The following is a 13683-nucleotide window of genomic DNA, read 5'->3' on the forward strand; positions in this document are numbered from 1 at the left end:
CATTTGAAAAATTAAATCATTCAAAAGGGTATGGAAAGGGGAAGGGGCTACAAACCAGCTAAAGGCGGCTATCCACAACAAAAATATTTTAAGTAGCAAAAGCAGACTGAGGTCATTGGGAGGGAGAAAACAGGATTGGGTTTCAATACTACAAGGCTAGCAGCTAGCAAGTAACAGGGATCTTCAACGCAATGGACTTACCTCCACAAATACTTGCTATAAGTCAGTTGAATAGTTAAAATGAACAGATATATCATGTAAGAATGAAATATGATGAAAGAAGATAATGACAGGTACAAAACAACATAATACAGGTGAAATGCTGAATTGTAAAATATGCATCAACAGTATATGTGAAACAGCTTGAACTAATGGAGAGTTTTATGTCAGTCATTACCTCAAGTGATGTTCGTGTAGGCTCCACTCCACTTCACTACCGCTACAATAAGCTTCACCTACCCGAACATCAAGGGGTGAACTCGCTCTGATACTGTGAGTGACACAGGTCAGATTTTATGGGGGGAAATTAAAATTCATGCAAAAACACAGTTCTTAAAAAAGAATAAAAACTAATATTCTTCCTTTTCACAAAGTTTCAATTCTCTTCCATGCTTCCATCAGTCTCAAAGTTCCTGATTCCTATTCTGATCGTTTAGCATTTGCATCAGATCTCGATGTATAGTCCTACTCATGAATATTCATGAATTGAGCTGCGATTGTCGCCCAATTTGTGTTTGCGATGTTTTGGAATCGGCAGTGAAATAATACGTGTGGAAAATGTTGCTGGCTCTAAATCACCTACTTTGAGGCTAATAGAAGCATGGAAAAAAGTGAAACTTTGTGAAAAGTAAAAGAACATTAGATTTTATTGTTTTTTAAGATCATGATGTTGCATGAATTTCATTAATTCCCCCCCCCATAAAATCCTACCTTTGTCACTCGGAATATCAGTGTGAGTTTTGGACCTTCATGTACGGGTAGGTGAAGCATAGTGTAGCGGTAGTGAAGTGGAGTGGAGCCTACACAAAAATCACTTGAGGAAGTCAGTCATGTGCCAGCAAATTATACTACACCAGGGCCTTGTTTCAAAGAGACTTACAAGAATGGTAACTTTAAAATTATTATAATTGTCATTGGAAATGGCTAGAGTCGTATCTTAGAAATCTCATTTTTCAAACATTCATAACTTTCTCATTCCGTGTCTGAAATACGTCAAACTTGCACTATTCTGACTGCCTTAATTTTCTTCTCCCACACATTTATTTCATTACCATAATAATATTTTTTTCCTGTTTAAATGTGATTTTAAATCCTTGTGAAACACCCCATGTCAAATAAGATAAGGGAAGATGATGCTTAAAATTAAATTGATAGCAGCTATGCATCATGAACCAGCAGAGACTAAATGATTTGAGAAATGAATAGAAATGGCACAGAATAAGCAATGTTGTGTGGCACATATAAAGTGAGAATGGAAATGCATAATTGACAACCCTTCTCGAATAAGAAGCATATAGTGTCACTGCCAGTAAACATCAAGTAATTGCCATGTACTGCCCTTTGGTTCCAAAATGCAATTTTTTTCTTACCGACTTGTGTAGTGAGATGATGCCTTCTTACACTGATATCTTGGCCTTGTATCATAAGCAGTTGAAGGATCTGAGCGCGGTTGTGAAGGGCAGCGTAGTGAACCAGGGAGTAGCCATCCTCGTCTTGGTTGCCAAGACGAGATGCGGGACATTTACGAGCGAGGGTCTGAAATACGGAGACTAGGCCTCTGATTGCCGCTTGCCTGAGACCAGCTTGTAAGGACTGAAATGTACAAAATTATGATAGATAAATAACTAGAAGAGTGACTCATTTTCCTTAGGTGGGCATGCAATAATGTGCAAAGTGTTTATACAGAGTCAAAAAGAAATATATAAAACAAATAATGCACAAGTTAATGTGTTTAATGGCAGTTAACTACATTCAAGGATATTTACAGTCATGGGACAAGCATGAAGCACTACATGAAATTCCAATCGCTTTTGCACAACATTTTACCGTATCTTTATTTTTCAAAACTCCCAGGGAGGTTTTGTATGAACCTCTGCTAAATCAAATAACCACCAATATCAAGCATTCCATTTCTTACTCGCTCATTGAAATTGACCTTACGATGCTGCTATGTGTGTCTCCTTTTCCACTTTTCATCTCCAAATACTTTTGTATTCCTCTCATATATTTGTAACAATGGTGATTTTGGCAGCTCTGTAGAATTTTTTTTTGTGAATTTAGGCAAGGAATACTTTACAGACCTTAAACTTGATGGCTTGGTGGTATCCGTATCTCCGCTTGAATTGTTCGTGCATGTGGATATCCGTCAAGGGTAATCTCTTTGGCTTCAAATCCTTGATCTTCTCGTAGAATGAATGACACCAAAGGGGGCGTGGCGGAGACACAGGGTAGTAGGTCTCAAGGTCCATCGAGAATGCGTAGTATCTACAGGGAGAATGGATTGGTAAATTAAAATTGAAGCATCTCTTTATTAACAAAATGTCTTTTACGTTATATAACAACCATTATCATTATCACCAAGATCATCATCAAAATCGTCATTATTATCGTCACAGCCGTTGTCTTTAGCGTAATTGTCTTCAACGTCATCATCACCATTATCACACTCATCATCATCATCCTCATAGCCATCTTGAACATTCCCATCCCCCAAAATACTGTCATTTCTCCCTTCCCCCTCTACATGTACATGTACATCCTCTAAGGATTTTCCAAGCAATAGAAAATGGTAAAACACAGCACTCACTTCTTTCCTCCAAGCTCAATGACAACCATAGGATAAGACTCCTGGAACGTGTCAGGTTCCGTCAGCTTCGCCAGTCTCTCCGTGGCCTCCAACTGGATCTTGTTGTAGTGGTTGAGGATGACCTCAGGGGGGTCGAGGACCACGTCATCGCCTTCGATGTCAATCTGGATGCCTCCATGGAGGTGGAAATACTTGTTACCAAAGTCAAAGTTTGGGCAGCGGAACTCCGGGGACAGCATCAAGGGTGGGAGTTCCCTTTCTGTCTTGCATTCATCAGCTTTGAGAAAAAAGGGTTAAAAATAGAATTTATAACAGAAGACTGCAAACTCGAGCATAGGCTTAAAAAGCAGAATAGGGGAGTATTTCATGAAACAATTATTGAGTGAATTTCATTGACAATATTGCTACGAGTCGAGTCACTAAAAAATCACTATTTCTTTCATCAAAATGATCTCCAGATGTACAATGTGGGTTTTCACGTTTTTTTTTCAATTTCCATTCCTCATGACCACTTGTTCTTTCTTTGTACTGCGCTTTTTTAGGTAAAAGGCCTATAAAGTGTTAGCATTAGTAATAATATCAATAAACATATATGAAATGCTCAAAATAATGTTTCTCAGCAATGTATAGCATTAACTCCGAGTTGAATTTAGCATGGATATCCTGATCAGGTGTGTAAGCAATAAATTCCTTCCTACTGAACACCCATTTACTACACCTGGGTGGGGAGTGGCGAAAGAAGGTAAATGCCTTGCGAAGGATGCAAGAGCAGCAATGGAATTTGGATCCTGGACCTTGTAGTTCAAAGTACTTACTAATATTACCATTATTTATCATCATTATTATCATTTTAACACTATCTTTAAAATAACTTCTTTGGAATCATTTATCTTAGTTTGCAGGGGCAAGGGACTTTGATTCTCAAATTCTACAAAATGACAAGATAATTTATAAGTCCCTCTGTTGGTACAGCACTCACCTGTAAGTTGAGGTAGAAGTCTGGACATGTCTGGGACTTTGTTCTTTCTCCTTAGTCCCATCAAGAATGGAACGAGGAAACTGATCAGCCTCAAGAGAGACATCTGGCGCCGTACCTCGGCCTTGTTGCACAAATGTTTCTCGATTACATCAACATGGGCCTGACCATGAAGGGAAGCAAAAATGATAGTGTGCTTTTATCGGGTGTCTGCTTATCTTGAAATATTAAAAGCTTTGAGACTACCTTCTCTACCATATACAAGACAAAGATATGAACTGATCCCAGGAGAGATGTAAATCTGAATATATTTTCAAGAGACTTGATTGGATAAAGATAGTACACTACATATATTAGATCCATGTTGGTGGCTGAACCAGAGGTCATAGTGTGAAAATAAAAAAAAATACTCGAGTGCAAATTTCCTTTTCATAAGAGGCAACAGATTTGGAATGCTTTTTCACCAGATTATACTGCATCTACATACATGTAATGTTAACTTGGTCAAAATCGGATGTTGAAGGTGCTGGAAAAAAAAAGTTTTCCACTGATAAAAGACTATCCACCATGATGAGCAAAATCTCTACCTCCAAGTAAAATCCAGTGAATATACCTGTAATCTTGTCTGCAGTCTCTCGTATATGTCACGGTCAGTCCTATCCTCGTGAAGCCTCAAGACTCCGGAAACCTCGTAAGCTGCGTCAATTACAAACAAGTTATTGTGCTGCTGGACAGTCTTCTGTCTCCATGTCAACTGCACCGACATGTCGTTGACGTACTGCATGAAGAGACGTTTGTCTATGTTAGCATCATGCTTGCTCATTGGGAAGAGCCTCATGTTGTCATAGATGGTCGCGTAGTCAGGATCTTTGGTGACATCAATCATTCCTGAAGAGAAAGAGAGAGATAATAAGATAATAATAAGTATTTCTGATGCGCACTTTCAGATGAAATCATTACTATATGTGCTTTACAATAAACAAAACAAGGGACATAACTGTATTAAATCATATTCATAAACATAACAAATTTGGAAAATATGACTTTTCTAGCATGCCTGCAAGAATTGGTAATACTTGATTGCACAGTCTAATAGACTTTTTACATTCCCAGTAGTCATTGGAAATCTGTTCCACATGACTCAGAGCAACCACCTTGAACAAGAACATTTCAGTATATTAATAAAGCTGAAAAACAGTACATGTATTTTGGTGAGCAAATCAGTATTTTCAAACAATTACCATAGGATGACACATAAAACTGAAATTTAAAGGTCAAGTCCACCTCAGAAAAATGATGATTTTAATCAATAGAGAAAAATCAGACAAGCACAATGCTGAAAGTTTTATCAAAATCGGATGTAAAATAAGAAAGTTAAGACATTTCAAAGTTTCGCTTATTTTCAACAAAATAGTTATATGAACGAGACAGTTACATCCAAATGAGAGAGTCGATGATGTCACTCACTCACTATTCCTTTTGTTTTTTATTGTTTGAATTATAGAATATTTCAATTTTTACGAATTTGACGATTAGGACCTCCTTGCCTGAAGCACAAATGTTAAAATAATGGAATTCCACGTGTTCAGGGAGGAATGAAACTTCATTTCACATGACAATGATGAGAATACAAAAGAAATAGTGAGTGAGCGATGTCATCGACTCTCTCATTTGGATGTAACTGGCTCGTTCATGTAACTATTTTGTTGAAAATAATTGAAACTTTAAAATGCCATAACTTTCTTATTTTACATCTGATTTTGATGAAATTTTCAGTGTTATGCTTGTTGAATATTCCTCTTTTTATTCAAATCATGTTTTTGCTGGGGTGGACTTGTCCTTTAATGAAACCATCATTATTCCTCTCTTTTACCAGTTACCAAATACTGAAAATCAGTACTAGTTGGCATGAGAATATAGGATTTCAGGAATTTACTATTGGATGGCAAAGTTACTATAATTATAACATTTACGTAACGATGCCCAGGGGAGCATTTCATCAACATTTTTGTCCGATAAGTTGTCAGATCTGACAACTTTCCTTGATTCTGATTGGCTGAGAGGTACTGTTACTACAGTAATTGTCGGATAAAATCTTTTCATGAAACGCTCCCCTGGTCCAACAAACTTACCTGCCAATGTAAATTCTGTAAGGACGATCTTCTTAGATTCAGGTACCCCTTCCGCGTTGACGTCGAGGCTTGAGCGCCAGCGCTCGGAAAACTTGGTGCGTTTATCTCTGGGGAAGTAGGCCCCGTGCCACAACGCTTTCATCATGTAGTCCACGTTGGTGAGGAGCTGGCCGACGTACGTATCGTTGTAGGCCGGCGGTAACTGGCAGGAGGTACTCTGATCAAAGTTAGCTTCTAGGGTTATTGACGGTACCTGTATTCAGGTTAAAACATAAATGGCAGTTGTAACAATGGGTAATTTCAACTTCAGTGTAGTGCGAGTGTTAACCAGTTGAATACATGTGTGATTCCAATAGGCTTTGGACAGGGACCACTCGGTTCAAGTAGGTTATGAGTTGCTTGTACAAGCACAATAGAGACTGCTTAAGTAAGCTCCAAAAACTAATGTGAGTTTATAGAAATTATCCAGATCCCATTATTGACAGCTCAACACCTTGTGAAATTCATTCCTGGACCAGCAGCATTTCAGGTTTGGTGCTACATATGCTGACATAAAAATTGATCCAACACTTACATCAAAAGTTCAACACCAAGCTTGAAATGACCCAATGCATCTAAAAATAAGTTTGACCAGAATGATAAAAAAAAATGGCCACCCAAGTGTCTGTATGTACTTGTGCCAAATGATTCTGGTAAGAAGTGTGTAATCGCTGAGAAGTGGACAAATACACTGAAGGTATGGTATTTCATCCTGGTGTCAGATTTTTTTTCATGAGCAATTAATATACACTGTGTCTGTCTCCCATGTGCTGTGTTAATGATCTACAGTGTGATCATTTTTCAGCTCAGCTTACCAGTATATGACTCCCTAAAGCTAGGTTTATAAATAAACAAGATATATAGATTTATAATATGGTGATAAAGACTTTCTGATAAAAACATTGTTTGCTAAAACCAATAAAGATAATATTAATATACTTCCTCACATCATATCTTATATATGATATTATATGGAAGCTTGAATATAGAAAAAAAATTATCATTCTCTGTTGCTTTCTTTTCACAAAAAGGGGGAAAACTCATCTTATAGAGAAAAGAAAGGTGAAAGAGATGCCAATATCCTGACAAAGCAAGTGACATTGAAAAAAACTGTTTTAAGAAGTAAACAAAAAAATTGTAAAATAATTTGTCTACCATACCGTACCTGATTAAGGCCGTAAATGCCCATCACAAGTTCTCTAAGGATTTGGTGAATGAGCCGAAAGTCAATAGGTTCCACCGTTGGGTCAAAGGGCATTAGAATCAAGCAGTTATTATTAAGGAAGGGTTTACTCGACATGATGATACCATTGGGTGGCTCTGCTTGTAGCTTGTGCTCATCCTGTTCACAATAATGAAAAAAAAAAAATCATACGTTGGTTTCCTGCCCTATCACAAAACATTTGAGGAACAACTAAAAGAGCATTTTCCCTGAATCCTTAAATAATGATTTCGGCTATTTAATTACGGACAAACCATGTCTCTCAACAAATCTCAGGTTTCGACCATTATGGTTGACTAGATCATAAACCCTTGCGCAGCTACCAGCTAGGCATAACTCCACATATTAAAAGGATCTTTATGGAAGCTATTTTTTCTTCCGTTGTGCATGCAGGAGGAACTCCTTGCATACATCATAGAGTTGTTCGCACAGTACACATATAATAGAGATCAAGGGTTATCTAGACCCTGAGATTTGTTAGTTCTACTGACTTTTTTGGTAAATAAAATGAAAATTGGAGTAGGTCAGGGCTAATCATATTTTTCTTCAAAATCATATACAAGAAATGAAATCATCTGTGGAATGTACTTGGGTCGGCTTAGTTAGATGGCAGAGGTTCTTTTTTTTCAGAATTTACCTGAGATAAGAACCAGTGATATGAAGTCTGAGCCAGCATTTCTTGCACCTCGAAGCGGTCATACTTTTCAAAGAACTGAGCTGCCATGCGATTGGCTGTAGCGTTTGCCACCAGGGTGGGGTCGACTTCCCCAGCATGAAGATTGGTGTCTGCTCCCTTGCCTGACATCGTAACAGTTAGCTGAGTTTCAGAAAAGACAAAAATATCAAACATTGGGAGCTACAGTAAGTGGTTTCATAGCATGCGATAGGGTGAGTGGTTTACAATAGTCAATATGCAGCTTGTCTGCTTCCCAGATTTTCTAATACCACATGGGCTTTATTAAAACCCATTTGGTCTATTGATTTGGCCTAATTTCTGTTTGGTCGACATTACACTTGATCTAAGAGTAAAACCCACATTAAAGAGAAATGCCAGTAGTTGCAGTAAACACTGATTTCATGAGGGTCTGTAAAACCAGGCTTAATTGTCAGTATATCATCGAGGATCTAGATCTGGTACAGTTACATAAACTGAACTTTGTGAAATCTTGAAATCTACGCTGAAAAACGTTCACACTGAAGATCACTAACACGTACGTACAGATAGGCACACGTGGGACAGCGTATTATTATTGCTGGAATAAAAGACCCGACGGAAGTGACCGAATCCGCGCTTATTTTGCTCATTTCTCAGCAATTACACAATTTCTCCCAGAATCCTTTGGCACATATTTTTTATTTATACAAACAGACACTTGGGTGGTCATTTTATTATATTCTGTAAAAAGTCATTTTGAGATCGTTACCAAAACTGGAATTTATCTTTAATAGGATTCATGAAGCATGTTGAAGTGGATGAAACCATGATAATGGACTTAGAAAATCACATTATGGACCAAGCATCTGATTTTAACAATTCTCATTTAGGCTCATGCGCAGATGGTCTTATCTCCACTTCATCTAGAAGTAACAATAATGGTTATTGATTTCTATTGATTATTGTTCCATGATTTTAATCTCTTCCTAATATGTATCAGTGCACCATATGACTAAAAAGGGAAATTACGGGAACACAAAAGGAGACATATACTGAGGAAATTTTTTTAAATGGCAATAATAGTGCAATATAAAACAATGGAAAGTAAAAAATTGGATTACATTGAGTACCAGTTATGGAGAACAGCCTGGTAAAATGTACAATTTAAAGAATTAATTAATCAATACATAAAATGATTCGGGAGGGGGCACCAGATACTGTTATGAGAGCGCTTGCATTTATGGAATAAAAAAAAACAAATGAAAAACATGATATAGAGAGGACAAACAACATTAGACCTAGTACACACAAATAATAAGGCTGGACCTGAACAATATTAGATCTACACTGTAGATGAAACCAAATCAATTTCACCCTCTAAATATGGATTTCCTAGGGAAATCCATCCTTGTTGACAAGTCTCGCTGATGCATATGGCAACCATTTCATGGCTCCGTGATGAAAAAGTATGGCAGCGTATCCCCTTGCCGGATACCTTCATTTCAGTTCTTTAAAGGACAAGTCCACCCCTACAAAAAGATGATTTGAATTTAAAAAAAAAAAATCCAACAAGCATAACACTAAAAATTTCATAAAAATTGGATGTAAAACAAGGCAAAAGTGATTTTGTGTCTAGCCCACTTCTGAAAATAACCCGAAATATTGTGATTTGCGAGGGCAGCAAAATACAATTGTATCAAAACTTCATTGTGAAATCATTGTGACTTCATTGTGAGATGTCCATCTACCAGTTTATCTACATGTACCAGGTTGAAAAGTGACTTACGGTTGCAGAATTAGGTGTCATAAGAGAGTCTTGCATGTAAACTTTAACGTTGACCTGAAAATGACCTTTGACCTTACCATGTGACCTCTGATTTCGCGACATCGTTTGATATCGATAGTATCAGAAAAATATTTAGTCTTCATCGTCACCTGAACCTTTTATTTTCGAACGACGACTTTTCATAAAATCATATTTCAATATTAAATGGAGATCAAATACATGTAATGTTTCATTTATTACTGATTGTAGAATTGATGTATGGAGCTTATTTTATGAAGTGAGATGAGAAAAGAATTAAAGATTCAGAAACATAACTGGAAAAATCAAAATTTTCATTATTTCCCTTTTTTACATGTACTGTAACACAGGGACACCTTTCAGTGATATTTCAATGAAAGAGACCCTTGTCCGACATAAAAATTGAATTAAGTAATTTCGACATTGTATTAATTAGTTCAATACACTCACACATATTTCGAAGTTAGTATTGGTATACTAACCTCGCAGGCTCGCACCATGGCATGAACCGCGTTTGGCAGTGGATTTCGAACTAGTGGGTCGTGCATGCTGCGATCCCACTTCTGGTGTACACAACCTCTATGGCTTGATTTTTCTGAGCGAGGCGGCATGTAATGATCCCTTGATTGGTTCAATATTCTGATTTTTTTTATCAATACTTAGACCAATTTATGATAATTTTGCAAATTATGTGTGCTATTTGTTGAGGTAAAAATAGGGTTCGAATGGAGTAAACAAAATCAATGTGTCTGATTGTACGATCAACTAAAAAGGAAAATATGAGAGGATGCATGTGAAAAATCTAATTTGTCAGATATAACACTACCTCGAGCAAAGTTCGTGCAAGCTCCACTCTACCTCACTACCGCTAAAGTTACACTACGCTCCAGCTACCCGAACTCGGGCCCGAACTTCGAGACCATGAACTCGATCTCGGGTCCGAGCTCGGACCGGACCTGGTACCTCACGCATCCGATGTTTTGAAAATCGGCAGCGAATTTACAGTCCTTCACGTTTATACTTTCGTGGAGCTCAATAAATCGCTCTCCTTATTTTTTTTACCTCAATTGAGCTCCTCAGAATCGCTCTCCATGTCCATGAGGAGCTCAAATCAATTCATTACATGTAAAGAAGCGGATCTAGAGGGGGGGTTGCAACCCCCCAAAAAAAATCTGGGGACCATTTTTTTAAATCTTATCTTTTTTTAAAACTTTTCACAAAAAGATTTTCAAAAATTTTCCCTACTGTGGGAGGGGGGACACCCCCCTCCCACTCGCTCGCTTGGACTCGGTACATGTAGCTACGCTCCCTCACATACCACCCCAACCCCTCCCCCTTTATAAAAAGCTTGATCCGCCCCAGCATGTATGATAAATTGTAGATTTTTCTTAACATTGTATATATACAATAGCTGTGTTAGCTATTAATTAATCTGTGGTGAAACTAGGCCTGGGTCACATAAGTTTACAAGATGTCGTACGCGCTCCTGCTAAAAAAAAAAAAAAAAAATGAAAAAAGAATTGCTAGAATTTCACATTTTACTGTTTATAATACAATGGGACTGAAATATTGACCGAGTTTAAATCAAATTCAGAGTCGGGAAAGAGATGAATATTCTTCATTTTTCTGATATCTTTCCACTAAATCAAAGTAATTTCAAGGAATTATGGAAAAGAAGGCAATTTCATGGATTTAAAGATGTGAAATGTGAAATTTTAGCAATTTTTTTTCATTTTTTTTTTTTTAGGAGCGCGATTATTTGCTCTCCTTATATTTTTTTAGGAGCACGGTAGGAGCGCCAGCGCGATCCAGCTCCTCAAAAATGAAGGTCTGAATTTATATACCATATTTGTGAGGAACTTCATGTTGGTTCTAAATCACCAATTTTGAGACTGATAGAAGCATGGAAGCCTGATTGCTGGGATCCACATACCTCGAGCGAATTCATGCAGGCTCCACTCCACTCCACTTCCGCTACACTATGCTCCCGGGGGGGCCACTTACATTGACGAGTGGATACCATGCGCGACCAAAAAACACGTAAAAAGGATGTCTTTTTCACGATAGGGCACGTTACGTACGTAACGTGATAAGGGTGTCAAAAACACAAAAAAATAAAAAAAGGGTATCCATTTCACTAGGAAAATTACGCGTTTAGGGTCGAATTTGCGAGGATGATATAACAAAATTAAAATGTTTTATAAAGGATGTCCTTTTTGCCTCAAGACTTCGTGTTTAGAGTCTGATCTGATTTGCGCGAAGTGTAGAAGGTGGGGTCGTACTAAACCAAATAGGTAAAGCCGACGACCGAAGGACCCGTAACAATAAAACATTCCTATACTTGTTTAGGGGTTCATTTCAGGGAATATTGCCAAGAGTATCGTGTTGTTTTCAACACTTGTTAAGGGTAGGATTTCACACTTCATGACTTGTTAAGGGGTGCATTTTCAGAATATGGAAATTACGTGTTTAGGGTGCTGTTCGAGACCCCATGGTCGCGCATGGTATCCACTCGTGAATGGAAGTGGCCCCCCCGGGACTATGCTCCACCTACCCGAACTTCGAGACCATGAATTCGATCGGATATTCCGAGTGACAAAATATGGGATTTTATGGGGGGAAAATATAAAATTCATGCAACATCACTATCTTTAAAAACAAGTAGGGTCTAGGCCTACAACTAATAATTCTTACCTGTAACCTTACACAAAGTTTCACTTCTTTTCCATGCTTCTAATGTTCTATCAGTCTCAAAATTGGTGATTTTAGAGCCAACATGAAGTTCCTCACACGTATAAATAATTTGTTTCCAATTTCAAAACATTGCATGCGCGAGGACTCCGAGCTCGGACCGGACCCGGTACCTCCCGCATCCAATTTTTTTTTTAAATCGGCGGCGCATTTATGCGTGTGAGGAACTTCAAGAATCAAGTTGGCTCTAGGCTAGCTGGTCTGAATCACCAATTTTTAGAGTGATAGAAGCATGGAAAAGAAGTGAAACTTTGTGTATGGCAGTGAGTCCAAACTTCGCGCGTGTCCAAACTTCGCGGACGGTCATTATCTCCAAAACTAGCCAATATCCTTAAAATCTGACATCATCAATGTGAAAAGCGACCTAAAATTACCCTTCGCTGAAAGTTTCTTTAGGATTAGTCCAGTAGTCATGAAAATATTGGCAAAAGATCGGCAAATTTGTCACCCGTAGCGCCCGTTTTGAAGAAAGCAACAAGCATCACGATATCACCATTTTACAAGCAGAAATCATAAAAAATGTGAGTTAAATGTGGTACTAACCGATTCCATAGCATTTTGCCATCAATCTGATACAAATATTTCACTTTTTGAGCTTGAGTCTTTGTTTAAATCTCCACAAAAGCTTTGGTGCGCGAAGTTAGGTCACACTTTTTCTGAACGGTTTTCCAGCACAGCCCGCATTCGCCGATCGGAATAGAATTTTGAGATCGCGATACCGGCGAAACCCCGTGACCTACTTTACATTTTCGTCCATGATTTTATAGTTTACAATCTTGCCGTCAATGTGGTAACTATTTCTTGAATTGGTTTTGTATAAATTATGAATAATTTGTGGACAAATTTAAGCCTGATGAATATTTTTGAAAAGTGCGCGAAGTTTGGACACCCCATCATACAGAAAGAATATTAGTTATACTTGTACGGTACCCATGGTACCGGTACTTATTTTTCAAAAGATCGTGATGTTGCATGAATTTTATATTTTCCCCCATAAAATCCCACCTTTGTCACTTAGAATATCTGATCGAGTTCACGGTCTCGAAGACGAAGTTTGGGTAGGTGGAGCGTAGTGTAGCGGTAGCTAGTGAAGTGGAGTTGGCCGTGCACGAACTTCGCCTGGCCTGGCCTGTTCCGAAGTAACCGTCCGTAGCTTACCGTTGCCGTTACTTCTCTCTGACTCTGGCTCTGCGCTCTGCTGCCGGCATTCAAATGTTTGTGGTTATCTCTGATAATCCTGTCATCTCGCCATATTAGTGAGAAACATCAATAAAAGCGCCCTACTTAGCACTCAAACA

The 13683-nt window shown here is 38.1% G+C and overlaps 1 protein-coding gene across 1 annotated transcript in view; it reads right to left on the minus strand.

The window, feature by feature from the left end:
- LOC121426056 (ankyrin and armadillo repeat-containing protein-like) overlaps nt 1–11603 on the minus strand; it is a 35163-nt gene extending 23560 nt beyond the window's left edge. Inside the window, 9 exon segments of the mRNA XM_041622199.1 lie at nt 1590–1812; nt 2301–2484; nt 2807–3083; nt 3786–3945; nt 4396–4670; nt 5915–6167; nt 7119–7295; nt 7813–7992; nt 11479–11603. Of these exon segments, the coding sequence (XP_041478133.1) occupies nt 1590–1812; nt 2301–2484; nt 2807–3083; nt 3786–3945; nt 4396–4670; nt 5915–6167; nt 7119–7295; nt 7813–7992; nt 11479–11499 (1750 nt within the window). The 5' untranslated portion in view covers nt 11500–11603.
- Between the last annotated feature and the right edge of the window lie 2080 nt (nt 11604–13683).

This window comes from Lytechinus variegatus, chromosome 13 (assembly GCF_018143015.1).
Source record: "Lytechinus variegatus isolate NC3 chromosome 13, Lvar_3.0, whole genome shotgun sequence".
Lineage (NCBI taxonomy): Eukaryota > Metazoa > Echinodermata > Echinoidea > Temnopleuroida > Toxopneustidae > Lytechinus > Lytechinus variegatus.